We start from the raw sequence: 27628 nt of genomic DNA, 5'->3' as shown, positions 1-27628 counted from the left end.
ACTCACGGGACACTCTCTGTAACCATGCTTCCCATAGGGAGCAAGCTGAAAAGCGTCTTCCTTCATGCCATTTCCCCTGAGGAGGTTGTCGTTTTTATCCTCCTGCTGCTGCTGCAACGGCTAAATTTCAGTAACTGCTCAAGTCCTCAAAGGTCCTTGAAAGTAATTAACATATATTTTAATTGTTTTATTCTAAGCAAACGAGCTTGTTGCAAAAGAGGGGGAGTTAAAGGGGAGGAGCCTAATATAAATAAGCAAACAAACAAACCGCTTGCTTAGTGTGGGCCACACTAAGATATGCTATAATTGCCCCATGATTACCCATTTTTCTGGAGGAATGTGTGATTTTGCCTCATATTTTAGTGCCTCATCTTTAAGCTGGGGCAACAGCGGCAAAAGTGAGGGTGCTGCTGTTACCTCTGTAGACGAGTTTTTTGCGTGTGGTGAAGGAGGGCCAGCTGCCTCTGCCGTATTTCAGATTTGCTCATGGTTTTTATGGTCCCCCTGTTTGTGTTGTTTCAGTTTATAGTGATGCTTTTAGAAGATATTGCATCCCAATATCTGTGCCCCTCTAGAGTGTGAATTTTGCCGTATTTTATTTTGTGGGGGGTTTTTTAAGATCGTGCAAACTGCTTAGAGGTTTTCTTTCGAAACATGAAGTGGTATACCAATTGCCCAAATAAACCTGCCATAAACAGAGGCAGCGAGAGCTAAGGAAGAGGCATGTGGACCTACAGGGCTAGTCATGAAGGGCACTGTCATTTTCCCCAAAGTTACGACACACCTCTGTGCCCCACTCCCAAGGCTGATTCTCACATGGCAGCCACAAAACTCAGTCTCTCTCTCTCTCTCTCTCTCTCTCTCTCTCTCTCTCTCTCTCTCTCTCTACCTGAAGACTGCCGCCCCCGGTTCTCCCACACATATACATACAGTGAGCAAAGTTGTCTGGGGATTTGGAGTGAATACGAGTCATCAGCATGTTGATGACACTTAAGCCCTCTTTCTCCTTTTCAACTAAACCAGGCGAGACTCTGAAAGTGTTGATGGTGAACACGCCATAGCTTCGAAACAAATCCAAAGACTTCTGGTGGCTGTGGTTTGTGAAGGGTTGCTGGTAATAGTAACTCTGTGAGGGGTAAACTACAGGGCCCAGAATCCCTTGAGGGAATCTTATAGAAAAAATTGGGGGTTTGGCTTTTGCTGCCCAAGTCCCCAAGGGACCGAGTCCCCTAAGTCCATGATCAGTCAAAGATGAACGGATAGAGGCAAGGCAGATCTTTATTTTTCTGTTGCAACAGAGTTCCCTCCCCTCTTTGCAAGGAGGTAAGAGAGACCCAGAAAAATGGTGTGCAAGCCCCTATAAATAGTTTTGAAATTGCCCACCCTATACCACCCCCAAAAACCAGAGGCGTGGGAAGGTCAGGTGGTACCCGGTGGTACCCCCCCACACACACACAATTGATTTTTTCTAATTTTTATTTTTGCCTGCAAAAATGGTTTTACGTTATTTCATATTTTCTTACAAAGGAATATGGATTCTGGGCCTCTGATAACAAGTAGGCAACTATGGACAGATACTTAAATCTACAGGGTGGATTGTGTTTTGGCTTGTGTTGTTTTATTTATATTTATTGTTTATTTATTTAATGAAATTTATTTTTAGAAACCTGCAAAGTGGTTTACCAAAACAGAAAACAAGAAAACACCACAGCAGTAAAATCAAGAAGAATTAACAATCCTACTTTAAAACATACAAAAGCTAAAATATTAAGATTAAAATCACTTCAACTTCCTAAGCATCTAGGTGTGCTTGCCTAAAGAAGAATGCTCTTAGCAGGTGCCCGAAAAGAGTCTAGCAAAGGCATGTGCTTTGTTGCAATAGGCGGGGATTTCCAAAGTGCAGGTGCTGTCACAGTCAACAATGCAGTACAGATATTATGTGGAACCTGTAGTAGTGCTTGAAACTACTGAAGGGGACGTTTTTTTTTTATTATGACTTCACCATGCTCTGTATTATCTGAAAAGGAAAACATTTATTTTAAAAACAGGACTGCACAGCAGCAATCTAGTCTCATCATGATCAGTGGGACTTATTCCCGAGCCGACAGTGCATAAGATGGGCTGCAATCCTATGCACCCCTTGCATCCAACTTGTACCTAAAACTGCACAAGCCTGCACCAGAGAATGGTAGAGTTGGAAGGGACCCCTGAGGGTCTTCTAGCCAAACCCCTGGGGCAATGCAGGAATCTCAACTAGACCATCCCTGACCGATGACCATCCATCTTCTGTTTTTCCCCTCAGCCAGGACTCAGAACAACGGAGACTGGAGGTGGGGGGAAAGATAAATTTTGACAATGGGACAGATTTGTCAGGCGTGCGCAGGGACAGCTTGAAGACTTTACACAGAGAGGGACCCCACATGGGTTTCCCTGCATGTAACAGTAACAGGCTGGGAGCCAGCTCAGATAGAGAGAAAGACATTGGGGGAGGGGAGGACAAAAGAGTACCAAAGTCCACCCATTTTATCCTCTTTGAGATGGTGGCACTAGGTCTCTGGGACCACCCTCCCCAAAATATTTACTTGTCTTCATTGTATTGTTACCACTGTTATTCTATAGTACAGGTCCTTTTTAAATTAAACACTTTCTCTAAAATTAAAAGTAATCATTAGCATCGATATCAAAGGAAAGGCGAGAGAATAGTCCCTAATAGATACAAGGGAGACACAGATACACAAGCACACAGAAGTAAATAATCCAGCCTTGGGGAAATTTCAGCCTTCACGACATAGGAAAACGGCCAAGTAAACAGCTATTTTCGTGGAGGAAGGCCAAGATATTAACTGATATGCATGAAATTTCATATATAGCTATATAATCCCTAGTGTAGTAAGATAAGACCTTTGCAGCAGGCATTTTCAAAAAAAGGTTTTTAATAAACCGCCCTAGTAGGGTAGTAATTGTTCCTTGATAATTTGTCACCCCCCTCCATGATGGCACCTGGGGCAGCCCGGCCCCTCCACCCCCCTTTCCTACACCCCTGCCCAAAACATCACAGAAGGAGGCGGTCTCCAGCAGAATTCTGAGTGTAGCTTCTCTCCTGTCTGCCAGGATACCTGATAATGCCTTACTTGATTGCATTTCCTGGGTAGCCTGGCCATTCCTTTGAGATGGTAAATACTTTAGTTCCTGAATCTCTTACACATATTGATAGTTTGCTCAGCTTAACATATACTTGCCAGACTGTTTTTGCAGGGAAATGTAAGCCCCTACAGTCCAAATACAATTGTAAAGCTTTTCCTGTTTCCTTCCTCCTTGCAGAGAAATATTTGAGGTCAATTTGGGAGAGTCAAAATGGCTTCAGGATTGCTCTCCTGTGCTATTTCAGACACGTGGTGTATGTACAGTGGTGCCCCGCAAGACGAATGCCTCGCAAAACGAAAAACGCGCAAGACGAAAGGGTTTTTCGGTTTTTGCGTCGCTTCGCTAGACGATTTTCCCTATGGGATTGCTTCGCAAGACGAAACGTCTTGCGAGTTCTTGCGAGTTTGTTTCCTTTGTTCTTTTGTTTCCTTGTTTTCTTAAAGCCGCTAAGCCGTTAATAGCCGCTAAGCCGCTAATAGCCGTGCTTCGCAAGACGAAAAAACCGCAAGACGAAGAGACTCGCGGAACGGATTAATTTCGTCTTGCGAGGCACCACTGTACTGTAATGATCTCATGCAGACAAGCAAGCTCTGATAAGAATTAATGAGTCTCTGGCAGTTTTATGGTACGTTTATTTACAATTAACATCCAGAGAGTGGTTTTGGGCCTGCCACTCTTATCTATGAGTTGGTCACTCTGAGTCTCTGCCCCTTTTGCAGCATGAAGGGTGCCAAAGTCCAGTCCTTCCTCTCTTTTAACCCTTTCAACTCTTCTGCTTTGGGGAGAAGGTGAGTAGACTCCCCCCCCCCCCCGCTCTCAAATGAAGAGCCGTCTAAATGCTGCCTCCCTCCTGGTTGCATAGCAACCCCCTCAATGCCGTCTATCTCCTCCCCCCCCTCTGCCTGTGATCTTTCCGGGTCTGCTGCTCTATCTGAGTCAGGGAACTCTTGATCAAGGGGGGCTAAACTAACCCACTCCTGCTCTGTCTGTGGCTGCAATCCCTCGTCTCCAGAGTCAGACTCTGGCTCTCTCTGTACTGGCATTGCTTCATCTCCAGAGTCAGACACTTCCCAGGCTTTCAATTCAGCCACGTCTCTGACATATACTTATGTATGTGTTTGCCTTGTACATTTATGAACATTCTGTATCTGAGACCTTATAACAGAAATAAAATTAACTCTCAAAAGATCAGCAAATTATAATTAAACAGAAAATCACTCTCAACAATTACAATAATTATTAAACTATGATTTTAAAAAATAACTGCAAGGCACAATGCATACAATACCAAATAAATCCCTGCTTGAGACCTTTTTTAATCCAGGCAAAAACATTTCCAATTCCCGAAGCCTTTGATATGTTACCTGAGTTGCTTTTCTTGTACTGGCCTTGCTTCTTATACTTCTGCTGCTTTAACTATGTTGGTTAAATGTACAACTTCCCCCAAAGAATCCTGGGAGCTGTAGTTTGTTAAGGGATGCTGAGTGTTATGTACTGAAGTTGTCACCCTGGGTCAGCAGGGGGATACTGTAGATAGTTTTCACTCAGGTCCACATATGCAAATAAGGGATTGAAAGTGATGTTCAGTGATTGGATAGTTACAGAAAGTGGTTACAGTTGTTTTGTAGTGGAGCTCTATACAGTGGTACCTCGGGTTAAGTACTTAATTCGTTCCGGAGGTCCGTACTTAACCTGAAACTGTCCTTAACCTGAAGCACCACTTTAACTAATGGGGCCTCCTGCTGCCAACGCGCCACCGGAGCACGATTTCTGTTCTCATCCTGAAGCAAAGTTCTTAACCTGAAGCACTATTTCTGGGTTAGCGGAGTCTGTAACCTGAAGCGTATGTAACCCGAGGTCCCACTGTATAAGCAGGCTGGCTAAACCCTTCAGTGCAGTTCTGTTCTGGCCTGTGAATAAACAAGAGCTGTTTGAAGAATCGCTGTGTTGTCTGATATGTTCACCCACAACTTAACACTGAGAGTCGCGGGGAGACACCTAGTTCCCTCCCCTGCCCCGAGCTACGATTTCTAAAGTGGCTTAACAATCAGAGGGAATGCTGGGAATTGTAATTCTGGGAAGGGAATAGGAGTCTCCTAACAGATCTCGGTAAAGTTCGAACAGATTTGCTCATCCTTATGAGGCATAAACCTGACCTAGATGGTGCAGGATGGTGTTTTCATGTGCCCTGGGTTTGTCTTTAATCTCGTTTGTTGTTGTTGTTTTGTTTGTTTTTTGGTATTGCTTTATTCTTCTTCTGGAAGTCACTTTGCGGCAGCACCAGGAAAAATAAATAGAGGGGCACAGATGCGGGCAGCGTGCCTTTTTGTTCAGTGTTTGGTTTCAAAGAAAACTCTGTCTGGGGACAGAGGCAAGTTACTTATTGCAGAGGGTGCTTTCCTCCTCTGGTGGTCCTTGCATGCTTTGTGGGCCTTCTTGGGTGAAAAGCGGGGGCTCGTAAGAATATAAATATATATGCCACCTGTTCCTCGGAGACCACAGAGAAAGCCATTTTTCACCCTTTGCCAGAGGATGACTTGCAACAATTCATTCTGCAGGTTCTTCTTCTCGAAAAGGGCAAAGATCTCCTTATCACTTGGGCCATCTGCATTCTCTCAGGGCAGCAGGAAACACCTGAGGCTATCAAGGGCCCCCTCACTGAGGCTGTGCTCCAGGCAGGAGAAGGAACAGCAAGTAAAATCTCAGCCTCTGAGCGCAACACATCATGTGCTCCGTCCTTGCAAGAGTATGAGGGCTGAGCCAAAAAGAAAAAAAAAGAAAGGAAGTTCCTATAAATTGCTCTTCGCATAGCATCATTCTAAGCTCCCTTTCACTAGCTGTCATTGTCTGGTTTTGTGGCAAGTTAGCAAAAGGCCATGGACAGAGGTAAGTCCTGTTTCTCTCTCTCTCAACCTCAACTTCAGGGTTCAAATTGAGTCAGAAGCTAGCCTCTGAACCTGTTTCTAGCTCCAAGGCTACTTGGGAACAATCACAATGGCAGTGTGTTTCTGGGCATGTGCAGAGTAGAATTCGCTTGCCGTTAAATGATGGCGGCCTTGTGCTCAGACACCCATCTGGGAATGGGGGCAAGGGCTTCCAAGTGGGGGGGGGTCAGGTTTAAAAGCCCTGCCATCTCTCCTTCCTTGGAAGGTGTGTGTTTCAATGAACACAATGTGCTACTTACTGCCTTGCCTTGGCTCCCAGGACAGCTGTTAAAAGAAGCCCAAATTTCAAATTACAAGACAGAGGAAAGGACCACAATGTGGTGTTTTGATTTATTCATGTTAAAAACCTCTTCTGTTAAAAGTGATAAACTCCACCCCGCTCTCATTTCTAAAGCCAGGGGGTATAGAGGCTCAGACTATCTTTTCTGAACAGGAAGCCCCTAATCTCTAAGGACCTACACACTCAGTGATAAGTGAGGCTTTCTGTGCATGCTCAATGGCACATACTTATGAATGAGATGCCACTTTGATAGGAAAAATAAACATACGTGTATTTTTCCCCAGCAACATTGGTTTGAATGATGTCAGTTCTGTTTTCTGTTGTAAATAATAATAATAATAATAATATAAATCACAAAGGGGGGAATAAGGAATGAACTGGGCAAACTGCTTTAGATAAGATGATGCAGAGCTCATGCTTGCTTGGAAAGCTGCTTTCGGAACAGCTTTTTGTAGTCCTCTGGGCACAATGCAAAGCGCAGTTTTGGACTTCCAAACCTCCTGTCTTATGGTCACAAGCTTTGGCGACCATAGGATAGGTGTCAGCAACTGCTACCCTAGGGCCAACTCTGGCCTTGCAACTGCCATCCTTGAGGCGGAGGGGGAGCAGGGGTTGGGGGAAGCAGCAGCTGTGACGGGGGCACACCTGCCAGCAATATAATTTGCCTGGAGTGGTGGTGCAGCCATCGTCTACAACCACCCCCTTCGAAACAGCCATCCAGTGAAACCACTTTTGAACCTTAGAAACCACCTGCTCCCCTCTACGAAAATAAATCCCAAATCGCAGCCCTGTTTATCACAGCTAACGCATGATCTGTCCTCGCTGCAGCCTTTTCTACAAGCATTTCAGAGTGGGCATGAACAACTTTGCTGAAAGACCACGATATTTCAGCCGTCACTTAAATTTGCAAGGCTGCCTTCTCTTCATGTCCTCTTCTGTGTCGCCCCAGCCGTTTTCTGTGTCACTGTGTGCATTGTGTTTCCCTCCTCTAGATAAAAAGCTGAGAGCGGTCGTCGTTTTGAACTTGCCTCTCCTTTTTCAGGTAAGGAGCTGACCCAAACGGCCGGTGTCCCTTGAGCACTGCTGCTGTGGGGTGGGGTGAAGTCATCTGATACAGAGTCTGTTGCATGTTCCCTTGCTCCACCTTCCCATGTCAGTAAAGGGAAGAAGTTGGGCAATGGGAAAGATTAAAGGTTCAGGGTGCTTGACAAATGGCCACTGGGCAATAGAAATTTGATTCGGCTTGCATTTAAAGGCGAGCCTAGCTGGACCGCATGCTCTGCAGAGACGCATGCACCAAACCACAGCCATCCTTTGAAATCCACACTTCTCAGAATCTTGCCAAACCGTTCTCCAGCCAAGCAATGCGTACAAAAATGCATATACTCAAGTCAAGTGTGCAGGTGGGTGAATACATTACTAAAACATAACCTACAGAGATGAATGATTTTAGGGGGCATTGCAAAAATTAGCAAAACTGCATACCCAAGAATGTGCTCATTAGGAGAAATCTGAGCTAAAACGCTGGTGAATTTTCATGAGGACTATTTTTATTGGTTATAGATTAGTAATTCTTTATTGTAATTGATAAGTGTAAACTGATTAATTACGATTTGCTGATGTTAAATTTTACTGCTTACTATTGAATTCCAATGGATTATTAAATATCGCTTTATTGGATATAAGTTGTTTATTTTTAAAGTTATTGTGATTTTTTAAATATCGGATCAGATTGTTACTATTAATGTTTGACGATTTATTATTATTATTTATATGAGTTGGAAGCTGCCTAGAGTGGCTGGGGCAACTCAGCCAGATGGGTGGGGTATAAATAAATACATTATTATTATTATTATTATTATTATTATTATTATTATTACTACTACTACTACTACTACTACTATTAAGATTGCCAAAATGTAGAGAACTGAAGTTTAGATTGGAAAAATGGGAAATGGAAAAGGGGCAGCTTTTCCCATCCTCCTGGGCAACCATCTCAAGGTGCATTTTATTCCCACCTCTGAAGAAAGGCGTGTTGCTAAGTTGTGAACTGAGGTTGACTCTGGAGCTCCTCTTTCCCCTCATTCTCACTTTCATACAGGCTCTCACTCTCTCTCTCACACACACACACACATTCAAGGGAGAGGGTGGAGGTGTTTGGTGGTGGGCTGCCTCTCTTTCCTTTCTCTTTGGGCGATGCTCCTTCTGCAGGTCCACCCACAGGATGTGGTAGGAGCCCTCGCTCACAAGCCCACCGCAAGGTTTTCTTGCAGGCCTCAGAGCTCGGTGTGTTTTCCCTTTTAAACTTTGTGTGGCCGGTTCGCCTCCCAACCCGCTGTGGTTCTTTCTCTCTGCACCTCTGCCACTCCTCAACCCGCCATGTGTGCAGTACATGCCCCTTCTCCCTCCCTCATTCACTACAGATCCCGTTCCCCTCTCTTTTGCTCTGCCTCTCCTTGCTATTTTTGCAACAAAACACACCAGCAAAGTCCCCAGCAGTTCCTGTCCATTTCTCCAACCCCCCCCCTTCCCACTGACCCTGTTCCTTCTCCATCCCCATCCTCCCTACCCCTATCCTAAACCAAAACATATCTCAGACTCAGGGCCAGATTTAGGTTTGATGAGGCCCTAAGCTACTGAAGGTAATGGGGTCCTTTAGATGCCCAGCTTTCCTTTGTCAACAACAAATTGTCACGGTTTTTTTGTGTTAAATATATGCTACATGGTAATTTATGGACCTAATAGGTACAGTGGTACCTCGGGTTACAGATGCTTCAGGTTACAGATGCTTCAGGTTACAGACTCCACTAACCCAGAAATAGTACCTCGGGTTAAGAACTTTGCTTCAGGATGAGAACAGAAATCATGCAGTGGTGGCACGGCAGCAGCGGGAGGCCCCATTAGCTAAAGTGGTGCTTCAGGTTAAGAACAGTTTCAGGTTAAGAATGGACCTCCAGAATGAATTAAGTTCTTGACCCGAGGTACCACTGTATCTAAAGCCATTTGCACATGTTGCCATGCAACCAATCCATGCAGAATGTAGGCACCCTATGTATAGAAAGGAGCAAATCAGTGATATTTTAGGGAGCAGGCTAGCAGGCAGGGCCCATTACTTACTTTATGTAGGTTTTATTTTATTTGTTTTTTATCTTATATTTTGGAAATGTGCATCCAGGTGTGTTTCTTTCCTTTAAATTTTTTTGGGGGCCCCAAGAGAGTGAGGCCCTAAGCTATAGCTTGTTTAGCTTATACGTAAATGCGGCACTGCTCAGACTCAGTCCTGAAATATCATGCCTCTTCCACGTTTGAAAATGGGCAACCCCAGTGTGTTGTTTTCATTGTCTGGACTTTCCAGTGCAAATGTCAGGGAAACACACACCAGCTTCCCATGTGACATAGCAAGGGACTGTAAAGACATGAATCACAGATCACATGCTGTGGTCACCCACAAGTGGCAGAGGGATATGGAATCACCCTTTTCTGAGTGGAGGGAGAGCTTTTGACCACAAAATAGGCTTTTAAAACCTGTTCTCTTAAGAGTGCAGACATCATGCCAAAATTGACCCAAGGCATGATGGACACTTACCGTATTTTTCGCTCTATAACACGCACCCGACCATAACACGCACATAGTTTTTAGTGGAGGAAAACAAGAAAAAAATATATTCTAAACGAAACAGTGGATGTATGATTTTTGTGGTTCATGCTGTGGCCACAGACATGTGATTTGACGGTGAGTTTGGGGTAGCCCAATGCAAAAATCCTGAAGATCCAAGTGGATCCATGCTTTGCAACCACGTTTTTGCACCACTGCGGCCCCAGGCAACAGTGGGTGCGTGATTTTTTTGGTGCAAGCTGTAGCCATGGACATGCTATGTGATCTGATGGTGAATTTGGGGTGATCCAGTGCAAAAATCCTGAGGATCCATGTGGATCCGTGCTTTGTAACCATGATTTAAGTGGGGAGGGAAGGAAAAGCACTCAAGGGACAAGGAACACGCGTGGGGTGGGTGGAGAAGGATGCTGTTAATAATGCAGAAAAGGGGTATAAGAGGAGAAGCAAGCAGGCTCTGCTTCTCTCCCTCCTCCCCGGCTCGCTGAAAAACTTTGCTGCTATTTAGCCAGCTGAGTGGGGAGGAGAGAGGGACAGAGAGCCTGCTTGCTTTAAAGGAGCCAACCGGACAGGAGCCGCTTACACTCTCCTCTCCCGCTTTGCTCCTTTAAAGCAAGCAGGCTCTCTGTCCCTCTCTCCTCCCCACTCAGCGGCTCTTCTCCTGCTTTGTTGTTTCAAAGCGAGCCACGGAGGAGGGAAGGAAGGGGAACCATGGATCCTCTGCTCACGACTGCAGCAGATCCCCCCGCCATCCGTAGGCATTCGCTCCATAACACGCACAGACATTTCCCCTTACTTTCTAGGAGGAAAAAAGTGAGTGTTATGGTACAAAAAATACGGTAGCTATGGTTTGGTGCGATGTCTGAGCTGATAGACCATGTTTTGTGAGACGCCAGCTAGCCTGAATCAGAAACCATAGTTTGAAGTCCATGAACAGACCATGGCTTGTGCTAATTATGGTTTAGCACGATGACAGAACTCATCATGACCTTCCTTATGGTTACTTCTCTGCTGCCAAAGATTGGTGCACCAAGGGATGGATGGATTTTTGGTTTGGGTTCATGTCAATTTTGCATATGTTTGTTCCTAAGTCTTTCCCACCATTTTCCCACATTAATCTGCACTAAAATTTGTATTGAAATACTGCTTTATGACGAAGTACCTAGTTGATACATACTTTATCTCGCGGTACACCTTTCTTGAGGTATTTTAGTCAGAAATACACATGCTTTTGGGGAGTTGCTTCCCCCTCCCTTAATGCCATGAATTGCATCACAAAATCCCAAGCAATGCAAAATCCAAAGGATAATGAAGCCCTAGTCCACACCTTTAAAAAGTAGAGACATCACCTTGCCACCAAAGGTCCGTATTGTAAAAGCTATGGTTTTCCCAGTAGTGATGTATGGAAGTGAGAGCTGGACCATAAAGAAGGCTGATCGCCGAAGAATTGATGCTTTTGAATTATGGTGCTGGAGGAGATTCTTGAGAGTCCCATGGACTGCAAGAAGATCAAACCTATCCATTCTTAAGGAAATCAGCCCTGAGTGCTCACTGGAAGGACAGATCGTGAAGCTGAGGCTCCAATACTTTGGCCACCTCATGAGAAGAGAAGACTCCCTGGAAAAGACCCTGATGTTGGGAAAGATGGAGGGCACAAGGAGAAGGGGACGACAGAGGACGAGATGGTTGGACAATGTTCTCGAAGCTACCAGCATGAGTGTGACCAAACTGCGGGAGGCAGTGGAAGACAGGAGTGCCTGGCGTGCTCTGGTCCATGGGGTCACGAAGAGCCGGACACGACTAAATGACTAAACAACAACAATCCACACCTAGGTCTAGGAAGTGAGAATCAGGGCAGTTCAATTCACATAACTTGAATTCCCCAAGCATTCTCAGTTTGCTTTCTTAATTTATTCTTGCATTTCTATCTCACTTTTCCTCCATGCCATTTTATCCTCACAGCAACCCTGTGAGGCAGGGCTAAGAGATGGCAACTGGCCCAAGATGATCATGACGACAATACTTTTCTTTTTTGTACCCCACCCATCTGACTAGGTTGCCCAACTGGGCTTCATGTGGCTGAGTGGGGATTTGAACCCTGGTCGCCCAGGGTATCAGCCCCATATATGCTACCTTGAGCTTCTTGGAGGAAAGGCGAAATATAAATAAATGAGTATATACCGTACTTTCCCACCAGTAAAGATATTCACAGATAGGCACTCCAGACCATATCACTTGCAATGGCGGTTCTGATGCCTCTTCTCCGTTAGATTTAGTCACGCACAATCTTCTCATTCTGAACTTCGCCAGCAGGATCATGTCCCTAGTGCTGTCGGTTCAGCACCATGAGGAATGTAGTGGAGAAAATATTCGTTCCATGTAATGAAACAGGTACTTTTCTCAGGGCAAAACTCGGCAACGGGAAACTAATCTGGACTGCTGTCCAAGACCAGGTATAGATCACATAAACCAGGAATATTGGAAGGGGTGCCCTCCAGATGGGGTTGGACTCCAACTCCCATCAGCCCCAACCAGCAAGGGTGATGGGAGATGGAGTCCGTCAGCCTTTGAAAGGGGAATTCCATGCACTAACTTTTGCCGTTAGCTTTTTGTTGTGAGTGAAACAGCTGGTGCAGACACACCTTTGTTTTTGAAATATTTCCACCACCATCCCCGGAACATCTTTTGTAATGATGTTTAGCGTGTATGTAGCATTTTCTGAGTGTTTTAAGGTGTTTCACCCACATTATCAATACTGTAATCTCTACACAACAGCCCTTGGCAGGAGATCAATGTTATTATCTGTATACCGCAGATAAAGAACTGAGAAAGAGTGGCTCATTTAACACCCACACCTGCTGAGCTCATGATAGGGATAAGATCTGAACCAGGAATTGCATGATTTCTAGCTCAGTTCCTAAGACACAACCGTGGCCCAGCTACTGCCTGGGAGCAGGTCCTGTTGAATTCAAAAGTAGGCAGCTATAGGATTCTGCTCTATCTCAGTTAACTGTGCCAGTAGCTAAGGAAGCATCCTTCATTTTTATTTTATTTCGTTGGGAAACTTTGGTGTAAGTACTGCACATCACATTGTCCTTATGTGGGGTCAGAAACTCCAAGTTTGAAAAAGAGAACCTCTTCTGCCTATGATGACATCCTCAAAAAGGAATGAACCAATCACACGTGACCCTTCATAAGGCAACACTCACATGTCCTAATCAGAATTTCCTCCTTGGTATCCCACAGGCCCAAATGTGGCAATTTTCGAAAATTTAACCGCTGTCATGAATTATTGTTCCGTCTGAAAATGGCAGACATTCCCTAAAGATAGAGTGGTTGTTTCTCCCCATTGATTTGCATCAGTTGTTTTTTTTTTCCCCAGAAGTTGATAGCCCTGTCATAAACTCATTTTAGTGATCCCCATGTTCCTCTTTTTACGGAGGACAATTCTCTATTCAACCGTGGAACAGTCTTCCTGGCGAGGTGATGCACTCTCATTCATTGGAAGGTTTTTTGGTTTTGTTTTGTTTTAAATATTTTTATTAGTTTTTTAACATATCATTTTCAACAATTATTAAACATACTTTTATATCTTATTCAATTTTTTTGACTTCCATCAATCACATCTGAAAATTTTCCAATCTTAACTAATATCTCTCTTCTTTCTCTTCTTTGCAATATTTCATACATTCCTCCTTACAAAACTTCTTGTAGTCCTACTAGTGTAATTTTTTTATTACAGTTGCTCTTCAAATAATTCGTATATTTCTTCCAATCTTCTGTGAATCTCTGGTCCCGCAGGTTTCGAATCCTTCCTGTCATTTTGTCCAATTCTGCGTAGTCCATTAATTTCGTCTGCCATTCTTCTTTCGTTGGTATTTCTTCTTCCTTCCATTTCTGGACCAACAATACTCTTGCCCATTCACTCATTGGAGGTTTTTAAAGCAGAGGTGCTTTAGCTGAGATTCCTGAATTGCAGGGGGTTGGACTAGATGACCCTCAGGGTCCCTTCCAACTCTACGATTCTATGATTTTATTGGAGAAGGTGCCCAGACAAAGTCAAATTTAAAGGTAAAAAAAAACTTTAAGAGGCGAGTGCAGGAGGGGGCCCCAGCATTACCCATCACCTGGGAGCACCAGGGCAGCAAACTGAGCTGCCACAGTGCAGGTAGCTACATCAGAGTGAGTTGCTCTATGGAGAGACATGCACATCTATATGAACACGGCAATAGTTATTTCTGCATTTGCATCTATAAATATAAATTAGCCTGTGCATTTTGTTTGCACGTCTGTGTCAACAGCGCATTTCTAGGCAATACATTTCCTCTTTTTCTGGCAACGTAATTTTTGCTTGGCTATACAATTCCTGGAAAGCTTAGTTTCTGTAAGCATATGCCTGTTAGGTGGCAGGCATTTTCTGCAAAATAAAAATGCTTTCAAACGTCACATACTGAAAATTCCCTTTACGTAGAAGTCATCCCGTCTTGGTGGGTGGGAGAAAAAATGGTTCTACAGAAGTGGTTCCCAGCTGGTGGCTCACAGACTCCAGGGAGTCGGCGGAACCCACGCAGGGGATCTGCGGCACCATTTGCACAACAAAAACTACAAGAGAGATATCATAGTTTTCAAAAATAGGGGGTCCATGTAGCTTGGCTTTTGCAAAACAGGGGGGTCTGCAGTACTTAGCTGATGGAGAACCACTGTGCTACAGTGTCAATCAGAGAGAAAGGGACCTGAAGGTCAAACCGGGTGTGACGTTATTCACGTCTTCAGTCCTTACACAGCAGGTTTGTTAAATAATTAGCCACTATGGTGGGGCTCATACTGGGAAGCTGATGGGGAGCAGGGGCGTTTTAACCCTTTTGCCCTTCAAACCAAATCTGGATCGGGGCCAAGCGCTGAAATTTGAAAGGAAGTGTGCACAGGAAGCCAAACAGATGTCTTATAAGCCTGCCCCAAAACACAGAACCCACTTCTGTTCTCCCAACACACACACACACACACACACACACCAGTGCCCCTGCGGAGTGTTCTTCTTGAGACCACACAATTTACCCTCTTCTCTAATACTCTTTCCACTTGGGGCTGCAGGGATGAGCAACAGAGAGAGTAGCTCTTACTTGCTCCAATCTCAGTCCTGTATTTTTTTATCTACATCGCAGATACTCAGCAGGGCAACGGCTGTCCTCATTGCTGAGTGTTTCAGTCCATCTCGCTTATTAAGTAGCACACTGGCGACTTGCATTGGAAGAAAAGCTTCCATTGGTACACATTTGAACCTTTCCAACTTGGGTGGCTTTACAAAGAGGATTAATCAAACTCTTGGCTGTGAATGGCTAGCTATGATGGCATTGGGGCATGAACTCTCCAATCTCTGTGACACCTCCCTCCCCAATCTGGAGAACCCCTGAACTCATGGTCCCCTGTCCCCATCCCTATTTGCTTTCTAAACTGTCTTTAATGCAGTTACTAATTGTGTGAATGGCTGCTCATCTAATGTGGAACCTAGAGACTTAAAAGTGGGAAATCCCAGGAAATCCTTGGAACTGCAGTCTGTGTGTGTGGCTAGATAGCTCTGAGAGCACCCTCATCTAGCAATGACCTCCAGGACACCTTCATAGGATCATAGAATCGTAGAGTTGGAAGGTACCCCGAGGGACATCTAGTCCAACCCCCAACAATGCAGGAATCTCAACTAAAGTATTCATGACAGATGGCCATCCAACCTCTGCTTAAACACTTCCCAGGAAGGAGAGTCCACAACCTCCTGAGGGATACTGTTCCATTGTCGAACAGGTCATACTGTCAGAAAGTTCTTTCTGGTGCTTAGTCGAAATCTCCTTTCTTGTAACTTGAAGCCATTGGTTTGAGTCCTACCCTCCAGAGCAGGAGAAAACAACCTTGCTCTATCCCCCATGTGACAGCCCTTTAGATATTTGGAGAGGGCTATCATATCTCCTCCCAGTCTCCTCTTTTCCAGGCTAAACATACCCAGCTGCCTCAACCATTCCTCATAAGGCTTGGTTTCCAGTCCCTTGGTCATCTTGGTCACCCTCCTCTGCACACATTCCAGCTTCTTAAATTGTAGCACCTAGAACTGGACACAGTACTGCAAGTGCGGTCTGACCAAGGCAGAATAGAGCGGTACTATTACTTCCCTTGACAAGGACACTATACTTCTGTTGATGCAACCTAGAATATTATTAGCATTTTTGTTGCTGCTGCATCACACAATTGACCTACTTGTGATCTACTAAGACCACTAGATCCTTTTGAGAAACCATGATAGTTAAACTGTGAATCAAACAATTATACCTAGATATAATTCCTCGATGAATGTGCCCCCTGATCTGAAGATTGCTTCCTGGGGTTTTTTGGGAGGGGGTCACTTGGTAAATGCTGCAGAGATGTTATCCCCTCCAATGTGCAAGTTGTAACTGATTCTTTTATCTGCCTCCTAGCTCTGCATGAGCCAGACTGTGACAGCTGAATACGACTACAATAGCAACTTCACGATTGACTACGATGCATATGCAGACATCTGCAAGAAGGATGAGATCCGGCGATTCCGTGCAGTTTTCTTACCCGTTGTATATTCCCTTGTGTGTTTTGTGGGGCTGGCAGGCAACTGCCTGGTCATGGTGACGTACATCTACTTCAAGAGGCTCAAGACGATGACAGATATCTACCTTCTCAACCTCGCCATAGCGGACATCCTCTTCCTGCTGACTCTCCCCTTCTGGGCCTTCAGCGCAGCAAAGTATTGGGTCTTTAAGGAGTTTGGTTGCAAAGCCATCCATTGCATCTGCCAGATGAGCTTCTTTAGCGGAATGTTGCTGCTGCTCTCCATCAGCATCGACAGGTATTTCGCCATTGTCCAGGCCCCCTCAGCCCACCGCCTTCGGTCCCAGAGAGTTTTCGCCAGCAAGGTCACCTGCCTCTCCATTTGGATACTAGCTTTCGTCCTCTCCATCCCTGAGCTGGTCCACAGGGGCATCTATGAGTCTGACCAACAGAAGCCACGCTGCAGCATCCTAGCGTACAACTTGCTGGCCTTCAGCACCGGCATCAGGATTTGCCAGATGCTCTTTGGCTTCCTGATGCCTCTCCTAGTGATGACGTTCTGCTACTGTGTCATCATCAGGACCTTGTTCCAAGCCCGTAGCTTCGAGAAGAACCGGGCAATCAAGGTCCTCATCGCCGTGATGGTGGTCTTTGTCCTCTTCCAGCTGCCCTACAACGGCGTCGTACTAGCTGAGACCATCTCGGCCTTCAACCACACCAATGGCGAATGCGAAGTCATCAAGCGCATGGATGTGGCCAATGATGTGACGTATGGCCTGGCATGCTTCCGCTGCTGCCTCAACCCCTTCCTGTACGCCTTCATAGGTGTCAAGTTCCGCAATGACTTGCTCCGGCTCCTCAAGAACCTGGGCTGCATCAGCCAAGCGCAGCTCTGGCAGTGGTCAACATACCGGGAGAACACAAGGTGCTCCATTGCCACGGAAACTGACACCACCACCACTTTCTACCCCTGAAAGGCCCCACGGACTGCCAGTCAACTTGGTGTCACAACAGCAGCCTTTTCCATTGGTCAGCATGAGAGATTGACACTTGGAACCTTTGAATCTCACCCAATGGGTATGTTTCCAAGTTGCCTGAAGGGACCAATGGACCACCCCCCCCCCAAATCAACTCGCATAATTCAGACTGTTGTATAGAGTAAAGAGATGTGGACTGCAGAAAAGTTGCTCACAGATCTCAAGGAAGTGAGCTGATGGTGGGGACAAAACTCTGCCTATGAACTAGAAGAGTGAGCCTAAATCAGGGTTTCCCAAACGTGGGTTTTCACCTGGTTTTTGTCACTACAATACCCATCACCCCCTGACCACTGGTCCTGCTAGCTAGGGATGATGGGAGTTGCAGTCCAAAAGCAGCTGGAGGGCCACGTTTGGGAAACCCTGGCCTAAATGAATGTAAGAAAAGTTGTGTTGGATCAGGCCAAAGGCCCATCTATCTAGTCCAGCATTACTGTTCTCACAGTGGCCAGGTACCTATCTGCCTTCTCACACAGGACTTGGTCTCTAGGCCGCTCCCTAGCTTTGTCTGTGGGACTCTCTGTCGTTTCTCAGTGGTGAGGTAAACACACTCTGCAGCTGCTCAGGGGCCCATTTAATCTACTCTTACTGAATATTATCATGTGTTTTCTAGCAGATTGCTGTGAACACAGCTATCCCCGGGGGTTTGCCTTAACGCAATACCTGTCCAGAGTCTCAGACTTGTCAGAGGAATGTTAATAGCTCGTGATGTTCAGGAAATGGTCTCTCAGCAGGAGCCAAATGTTAGAAGATGGCTTCTTGAGACACGAATATGTTCTAAATAGGAGAAACCCAGGAGAGATTGGGTGATGCAGCATGCCTTCCCTATTCCCTCAAGTTATGGAAGGTCCGGGTTGGGGAGAAAAGCCGCGGTTAGTGACTGGGACTCAGAAGAGATATTTGAACTCAGGAAAGTACTATTTTGAGGGCTGCCTCTCTAGCAATCTGATGTGGGACCGTAGCATTTGCTGCTTGTAAGAGGGTTAAGCTGTGCCTCCACCTGTGTTCAACTTGTACATTTATAAATAAACTCAAAATATTAACAGACACACCATAAGCCTCTGGTCATCTCTCCCTTCAAGAGGAACCAAGTGCTGCCCTTGGACCTTCTCCTCTCTTACTATTATTATTGATCATCGTCGTCGTCACTGAGTTATTAATTGCCTTCTAAACCACTGCTTCTTGGCAATTTGCATATAAGAGAATTCAAAGCAGTTAAAACCACAAAAGGTACATTTAAAACATGACTGGAAGCCTGACAAGCTCATGGAAAACCCACATTGGTCCAGCTGGGGATAGCCTGTTGGAACGGGGGAGAAATGTCTTTAATTGTTTCCAGGAAATGCAGTTATTGGCCACCTGTCCCTGGGCGCCAGGAAGACTTCCATAGAACAGGGGCAGCTGCACTAAAAGCCCTGCTCTGAGTTACTGTGGGATGCAGCTTATGAGATCTTTGAAACTAGCAAGAGAAACTCGTCCACTGACCTCCAGGTGTGTAGGGGGCGTGGGGGATGCAGGGAAGTGAGGAGTCCTGGGCTTCCAACTATGAAGCCTTTTGGGATAACACATCACCACAAGTGAGTCATCCCCAGTGCCGGATTTATGTATAAGCTAAACAAGCTATAGCTTAAGGCTCTTGGAGCACCCAAAAAAAATTAAAGGGGAAAAAAAACTGGATGTACATTTCCAAAATATAAGATAAAAAAACAAATAAAATAAAACCTACATACAGCAACAGTGTTTTGTGTTGTGTAGGCTCCTGTGATGTAAGTCATGGGCCCCGCCTGCTAGCCTGCTCCCTAAAATATCACTGGTTTGCTCATTTCTATATATAGGGTGCCTACATTCTTCATGGACTGGATGCATTGCAACATGTGCAAATGGCTTTAGATACCTATTAGGTCCATAAATTACCATATAGCAGATATTCAACACAAAAAAACCAGTGACAATTCATTGTTGACAAAGGACAGCTGGACATATAAAGGGCCCCACTACCTTCAGTAGCTTAGGGCCTCATCAAACCTAAATCCGGCCCTGGGCATCCCACACCAGAGATGTTCTTCCAGTGCAAAACTTAACTGCCCACCTCGAGAATGGAGAACTCTGTTGTTTGCTGGATTGCCATTAACCACAATGGCAGGGGCTGAGGGGAGTTGTAGTGCAAGGGTCCCCTCTGGCCATCCTTTTCATTATGCATTCATGACGATTTGTGCTTGGGATGTTATTGGGGCAGTTACACCCGATCCTCCTTTCAATTATCTACACTTGCAAAAAGGGAAGGAGCGGATAGACTGCTTCTTTTCCAATCAGTGCATGCCCATAACTACTACTACTTCTTTTCTTTTTTACCACAAATGTCCCGAGGGTGGTGTTCTGCCCGGACACTGAAATCCAGCTCTGAGGGCCTTCTGGAGGTTCCCTCACTGTGAGAAGCAAAGTTACAGGGAACCAGGCAGAGGGCCTTCTGGATAGTGGCACCCACCCTGTGGAATGCCTTCCCATCAGATATCAAGGAAATAAACAACTATTTGACTTTTAGAAGACATCTGAAGGCAGCCCTGTTTAGGGAAGTTTTTAATGTTTGATCTTTTATTATCTTGTTGGAAATCGCCCAGAGTGGCTGGGGAGGCCCGGACAGGGCTATAAGTAATATTATATTATTATTATTATTATTATTATTATTATTATTATTATTATTATTAATAATAATAATGTTGCCCCACACTGGGGGAGCATTGCCGAGCGACTAATAAAGCAGAATGATGTGTGGATGGTCCCGTATAAATCCACCACTAATGCACTATTATTGTGCCCAGGCCATGTTGCCTATGAAAGTACACCTATGAAAGAAAGGGATCCCAAAATGTCTGGAGGAAACTGCCTAGACTAACCTCCATTCCAGAGCAGGTGAAGTAAATACACAACAGTTGTTAAACTCTGGCCCTTGCAAACGAGGTGGGATCATCCACCAGAACAGCAGCGCATGGCCTCTGAGCATCCTTTCACACGGGTGCATTGATTATTCAAGGGAAGCTGAAGTGAAACTGTTTCTGAAACTACGATCGAGATGTGGGGTTTCCCCACATGCATACTTCTCATTTCATTCGCTCATGCCACCCCCAAACATCAGGGAAATGGAATCCGAAAACAGGAGGCCGGTGAAAAACGTTTGGTGGTTTCACTGCAAAGCAATAAAGTCTCTCGTTTCCAGAAGCTGGTTGGTAAGATAATGGAAAATGGGGGTGGGGTGGGGAATGAGGGACTGAAAAATCAGTAAGCCCTTTAAATAAAATAATGTGAATGAATGACACTTGACTTCAAGCCATGGCCAAGCAGAGCAGCCGTTGAGACACACACACACACACACACACACACACACACACACACACACTGAGAAAGGGGGGGCAGACTTGCATAAAACATATGTGCATTGATTCGTATGCTTCCTGATGTATGTTGTGCTCTAGGAGGCTTAATTTGGTCAGAATCAAGTATACACTTCCAGAATTGACGTTGAATACATTACTTCTGGTAAATGAGCCACCATTAGCCACTAGAGGAACGTGAAAATATGTGTCCTGGGATTTTTAGACTCGTTTACCCATGTACTACCTGAAACCAAGGGGACGCATTGGTTGCCAGATGTGAAATAGATTAACCTTATGTCCAGCTCTCCTACCACTCTATACACTTTTCTTCTAAAAACAGAGAAGACGAGAAACTTTCTTTCAAAGTGAAATCTGCAATTCTCAAAATCTCACCTCCCCTATCAGCTTGGTCTGCTTGCATTTCATGCCTGCCAGCCTGCGCATGGAACATGCACTTTGATCATCTCCTACGTTTTGCGCCTAGATCGCAGCGAGTGAACGGTGGAGATTAAAAGGGGCCTCGAGTTTTCAAACCCTTGCTTTCTGCCAACAGAAGCTGGCGAGCAGTAAAGATAACAAACAACCTTGCGGTGCCTTAACAGACTTAACAGATTTATTGTGGCACAAGCTTTCGCAGAATGAGATTTGGCTAGATGCTATCGGCAAGAGAGCGATGATGGAGGAGAAATCTGAATGAATCTGACCGAACACAGGAGAGAGTTCGTTCTGTAGCTGCTCCACGGTGGTTGTGGTGGCAGCGACAAAGAGATTCTACTTTGTGCTCACCACTGTTGTACTTGTGCAGGGCTTTTCAGCAGAACTGTTCTGAGTTTTACAACTTGTCGCTCGGTGGATTCCGGTTGATCCCTCAATGACCCACATTTGCAAGATGTTTTGCACACAAAGTTGCTCATGGATGGTGATTTCCACAAAGTATTTGATGAAAGTGTTTCTACCCAGGATGTGGATAGAATTCTTGAAAGTACGTATATGACTGGTCACTTGCATGCTCACCTTTATTTCTTGGACTGGATGATCAAAAAGACCAAGGGTTGTCTGAATAGATAAGGCAGGAAATTTCTTGTTTTCTTCAGAAAGAGGGCTTGGCTCCAGCAATTCCAAAGGAAGCAATAGTCAGAGTTGGGTTGCCTGATTAAATAGGGAAGGTATTTTATTGTAGGTGTGGGTTTGTTTTTTTGCAGAAAGAGGGCCTGGAACCAACTGGAAGGAAGCATTAGTCAGTAGTGCTAAACCAAGTATTTGGAATTCTGAAAGTTCAGCCTGAATTTGGTGTGCTTTAAAAAGGGGACATGAAATTGTACCCCCTCTTTCAGATTTCAGCAGATTTTGAGAGTAGGGTGCAAAGCTCCCTGGTACTCCCTTAGTTCCTGTTGGGGGGGTACATTTGAACCCCCAGAATGGTGCTGTGTAACAATGTGTCAAGGGCCACTGGCAGCCACTATTTTTTCCCAGAGTGCCCTGCAGAATGATGCTTTCTTCTGATGCAATCTCAGTGCAAGTCGTTACAGAGATTTAAATGTGGCAGCCAGCAGAAGGGAGAATCCAAGAGGGTCCTTGATGCATTTTGCCCCTTGACGTCCAACAAATGGCTGTAATAGTTGCCCATTTTCATGGTCTGTGAGTGGATCTATAAAAATGTGGGGTGGGAGAGGTTTTGTGGCTTTTTTGCAGTGAGACCATTATGGAAAAAAAGTCCCTACTGTTTTAGATCATCTGCAGCTGGCACCCAACACCCAGCTCCATCTCTACCATTAGGCAAAGAGGGAACTGCCTTGGCAAAAGAAGGCGGCTGCAGGAGCCTAGATGTTCTTCCTGAAGCCCTCTGGTCATGACTTTCTGCTGGAAGGCAGAGTTTTGTGTGCTACATGGCCTGCCTGCACCCCAATAACTAGCCCGTTGCCCTCCTATGCATCACCCCCCTTGCCAGTAGCAAACTAAGATTCCAGTGCCAGTCCAGTCAACTTATGTTGAATGGGAGGGCACCATTTTGTCCTCTTTAGATAGCAAAATATATTGAACCAGCCCTGCAAACAGCCACCTTTGGGCAATGTGCTTGAATGCGGTGGTGTCTCAGTTCCGCGTGTTTCTGGCTATAACTGATCAGATCCGTTTCAATCTGATTCCCAGCCTGGTTTTGTATAGAATCATAGAATTGTAGGGTTTGAAGTGACCATGCGGGATCCCCAAGTCCAACCCCCTGCAATTTAGGAATCTTTTGCCAAGTCTGGGGCTCAAACCCACAACCCTGAGATTTAAGAGTCTCATAGTTTACTGATTGAGCTATCCCACATTTCTTCTTTTAAGTCCATTGTATTCTTCTTTTTGGTACGCGGGTGGCGCTGTGGTTTAAACCACAGAGCCTAGGACTTGCCAATCAGAAGGTTGGCAGTTCGAATCCCCGCACGGGGTGAGCTCCCGTTGCTCGGTCCCAGCTTCTGCCAACCTAGCAGTTCAAAAGCACGTCAATGTGCAAGTAGATAAATAGGTACTGCTCCGGCAGGAAGGTAAACGGCGTTTCTGTGCGCTGCTCTGGTTTGCCAGAAGCGGCTTAGTCATGCTGGCCACATGACCCAGAAGCTGTACACTGGCTCCCTCGGCCAGTAAAGCGAGATGAGCGCCACAACCCCAGAGTTAGCCACGACTGGACCTAATGGTCAGGGGTCCCTTTACCTTTACCTTTATTCTTCTTTTTAACTATGCTTCTGGTTGCTGGCCATGTTGATCATCTCTCTGTGGGTGGAAAGGCAGAACAGAAAGATGTCTACAAAGCTAAAAGTATTTCATACTCAAAACAAAACAAAAAAAATTCCTTCCAGTAGCACCTTAAAGACCAACTAAGTTAGCTCATACCAAGAACTAACTTAGTTGGTCTTTAAGGTGCTGCTGGAAGGAAAAAAAATTTTTTTGTTTTGACTATGGCAGACCAACACGGCTACCTATCTGTAACTAGTATTTCATACTGTTATATTCATTTGGAATATCAAGCTTGAAATATATCGAACAGCAGAGGGCAACATAACAACATCTGGCTTTCTGCAGTTTGAATTTCCTGCTTCTGTAGACGGAGATGGCATGACATTCTGCAGTAACCTCCATACATACTCTAGTTTGAGTAAATAAACTCATTGGCTTCAAAACAGAAAAGTAAACATTTTATGAAGGCAACACTGGTTTTTATTGTTTTTTAATCTGGTGCCCCGAGGTGGGTTTAGAGTGACAGCCGTGCTGTTTCTCCAGTGATTGCAGTTGTCGCATAACAACCATGTTGTGGGAAGATTTTGTGATGTGATGGTGACCCCGGGGAACAGATAAGAAATGCTTTGTTTGGCAGAGCTTTATCAATCTCTTCAAGCAGAGACAGTGAAACAGGCAATATTTTTCTAGCCCAAAGTTACTTTGTCTAGAGCAAGGAGGGCCAACTCTGGCTATTTGATTAAATAAGTATAACCCACAACAAATACTCAACATTTTGCTACAAACATTGGCTGTACTCGGTCCTCATTGAGCTGTTTTTGGGCGAGGGGAAAGCTTATGGAGTTTCCCATTCAAGTTTTTTTAGGGGATGGGGGGTATTTTGCTTTTGTTTTGTTTTGACTTCTGGAGATCTTGGGATTCCCCTAAGCCTGTCAACACATCCCTTTTCTGTAAGGGCGTTTCCATATTGGCTACATAAGGGGAATTCAGTTGCAATAGGTTATATACTATAATAGGATTAGTATATACTAATGCGGCCTGGCCAGGGCGAAGGCCTCTTATATACCTGCTGGGATTGACAGGGCATCTGACCCTCACCTGAATCTCATAACTCTCCTGACAGGTGATTTGGTCTGCAGCCACAGTGTGGAAATAAAGGATGAGATTGCCCACCAGATACCAGGCACTCTACTATTCAAATTAGGCCCCAGTGTTTTTGTTACAACCCCCTTCTCGAGTAAGTAATCAATTTTAATCTAGAATTTAAATTCTCAAAATTTTCTTATTTGTTAATTCGAGCAAGTAAACGATAGTAAAGCAAATAACAATCCACATTGAAATAACAAACGTTGATAAAACCCATCGGTTTTTCTCTTTTCATCATTCGGCCCGTCCCCTGCCCATCGTGAGATTTGCTCAACCGCAGTGTAGTGTGCTCTCGGCCTACGTCACCCCGATGTCTTTCCCAGCAATCCAGTAGAGCACCTCCCTTCCCTTGCCAGGAATGGTCGAGGTGAAGCCAATAACAGCATGGGTTCCTCCTATAAAAACTCTGGGGCAAGCATGATGTGGGCTTCCCAAGCATTTGCATGAACACAGGGAAAGGCCAACCACAAATAATCCCATTCTCGTAAACACTAGCCGACCCCAGGTTTTCCCACAAAGCGATGCAGCCAATGCCGTGAGAAAAGCCCTACTGCTGTGTCCCTCATGGCCAACGGGGAAGGCAAGAAGCCTTCCAGCTTGACACATAGGTCAGCCCTCCTGGTCCCCAGCTGCTAGCTGGGAGTTCCAAGTGGGAAGCTCTCATGATACAATCTCCTTTTTCCCCTTTGAAAGTGGCAGTGGTTCTCAACCCTTTTCTTTTATTGAGAGGGCGTGGAAAACTGCTGGGGGGTCTTGGCAGACTATGTAACAAACTCTTTGCTGGTCGTTCTACAAATCAAAGCTCATACATAGCGCATGTTTTAATAACTAAAATATACTCGGAGTCGAGAGTGGATTTCATGCTCTTTATTCAGCTCTTAGTGGTGAGGAGGAATGGAAGTTCCCCCAGGATGTCTGCTTTATATACATTATTTACACAATGGGCTGCACGTGATTGGCTAATTCCTGGATTCTCCTGTAGGCCAATCAGACTGCGGATTCACTTCCACCTGGAGCTGGATTGGGTGGCTCCTGCGGACCAATCAGACTGCTGCATTCTGAATCCTATTGTTCTAGGACCAATCAGACTGCTGCATTTTGGATCCTATTGTTCTAGGACCAATCAGCCTGCTGCATTTTGAATCCTATTCAACTCAGTACATAACAATAACCATCTTGCTTTCCTGTTGTGATGGAGGAAGGAAAACAAAGTAACTGCACTGGCACCATAATCAAAACCAGCGCTATGGCATGAAATCATGGGCCTTAGGTAGAAATGCAGATTCTCCAAGTGTCTCTATTTTCCATAGACGTCCCTGATCCTGGTTTCTGATTTGATCCCGGAATGTCCCAACTTTTCCCTAGGGTGTCCCTATTTTCATTGGAGAAATGTTGGAGGGTATGGAGTTATCTGACCCCTGAGCCGTCTGAAGGCAGCCCTGTATAGGGAAGGTTTTTTAAAAAATGTTTTATTACATTTTTTATATATGTTGAAAGCTGTCCAGAGTGGCAGTCCAGTAAGCTGTCCAGTAAGATGTGCGGGGTATAAATAGCATTTTATTTTATTTTGTTATGGAACAGGATGTCCCTATTTTCATCGGGGAAATGTTAGAGGGTATGGAAACGCGGTAGAAATGTGGTTCATTTAAAGGCAAGCCTTTGTTGTGGCTTCTGCTACCTTGGACTCTGATCTTGGGCCAGCCATGAATGCTGCTATGGCTGCTGCCAGTGTTATTTTTCTAGAAAAAAGAGATGACAGAACTCACCATGAATGCCTCTCTTGTTCCCTTATAATGACAATGGCACCCACCTGAGAGGTGCTGGAACTGAGTTCCATGATTTCCATCTGAAGAAAAGCCCTGGTTGTTGCCCTGTTAGTGTTATTGCTGGTAAGGTAAAGGTAAAGGACCCCGGGACGGTTAAGTCCAGTCAAAGGCGACTATGGGTTGCGGTGCTCATCTTGCTTTCAGGAAGAGGGAGCTGGCATTTGTCCACAGACAGCTTTCTGGGTCATGTGACCAGCATGACTAAACAGCTTCAGGCACAACGGAACACCATGACGGAAACCAGACCATGGAAACGCCGTTTCCCTTCCCACCACAGCAGTACCTATTTATCTACTTGCACTGGCATGCTTTCGAATGGCTAGGTTGGCAGGAGCTGGGACAGAGCAACAGGAGCTCACCTTGTCATGTGGATTTGAACCGCTGACCTTCTGATCGGCAAGCCCAAGAGGCTTGTGGTTTAGACCACAGTGCCACCTGTGACCCTATTGCTGGTAAGTTTCCTGGTTACTCAGGTGTCCAGGTGAGCCCTCTGAATCCTCATCAGTCTTGCTCTGCACCCTCCTCTAGTGCTTTCTCCTGCTGAACTGGGATGACTCCTCTTGGTTGCTTTGATGGAAGGTGGAAAGATGTGCTTGTATGTGTGTACAAACATCTGTTTCATGTAGCTGGGATATAGCCTATGGTGCAAGGTAAGAGTCATGTCTGTTGTTTCAACCACTTTGGCCCTGCCCACCACTGTTGCATGTGACCCCTGGAAGATTCCCTAGTGTGGCCTCAGGCTGAAGAAAATTCCCCACCCCTTTTGTAGGATGTGACATTAGAGAATGCACTATGCACATGTGGCCATTTCACAGGGTCAGTTTCTTGGATAATATCGGATAATCATCTAAGTGTGCTTCAGCCCGTACATCAGATTTTATGCACAGAGGTTATATTTTGATGTTATGGCCCTGTATAAATGTCTAGAGACACCCAGGGTGGGATTGTGTGCTGTGCAGATAGGGAAGGCAGACCTAATCTCTCTCCCCT

General features: G+C 45.2%; 1 protein-coding gene across 3 annotated transcripts; it reads left to right on the top strand.

Moving 5' to 3' along the window:
• The first annotated feature begins 273 nt into the window (after positions 1–273).
• CCR7 (C-C motif chemokine receptor 7) lies at positions 274–18629 on the top strand. Of its 3 annotated transcripts, none has more exons than XM_083583288.1 (3): positions 274–1323; positions 7362–7411; positions 16444–18629. In XM_083583288.1, the coding sequence occupies exon 3, from the start codon at positions 16450–16452 to the stop codon at positions 17518–17520; it is 1071 nt and encodes a 356-aa protein (XP_083439414.1). In that variant the 5' UTR covers positions 274–1323; positions 7362–7411; positions 16444–16449; the 3' UTR covers positions 17521–18629. The 3 variants fall into 3 exon arrangements, with proteins under 3 accessions (XP_083439414.1, XP_083439413.1, XP_083439412.1); XM_083583287.1 differs by lacking the exon at positions 274–1323 and adding an exon at positions 5872–6030; XM_083583286.1 differs by lacking the exon at positions 274–1323 and having other exon boundaries at positions 7074–7411.
• The last annotated feature ends 8999 nt before the right edge of the window (positions 18630–27628 follow it).

Source organism: Podarcis filfolensis (genome assembly GCF_964270895.1).
Source record: "Podarcis filfolensis genome assembly, chromosome: 13".
NCBI classification, from domain to species: Eukaryota; Metazoa; Chordata; class Lepidosauria; order Squamata; family Lacertidae; genus Podarcis; species Podarcis filfolensis.
Note: the sequence above shows the minus strand (reverse complement) of the source record. Positions and strands in the feature narration are given on the sequence as shown.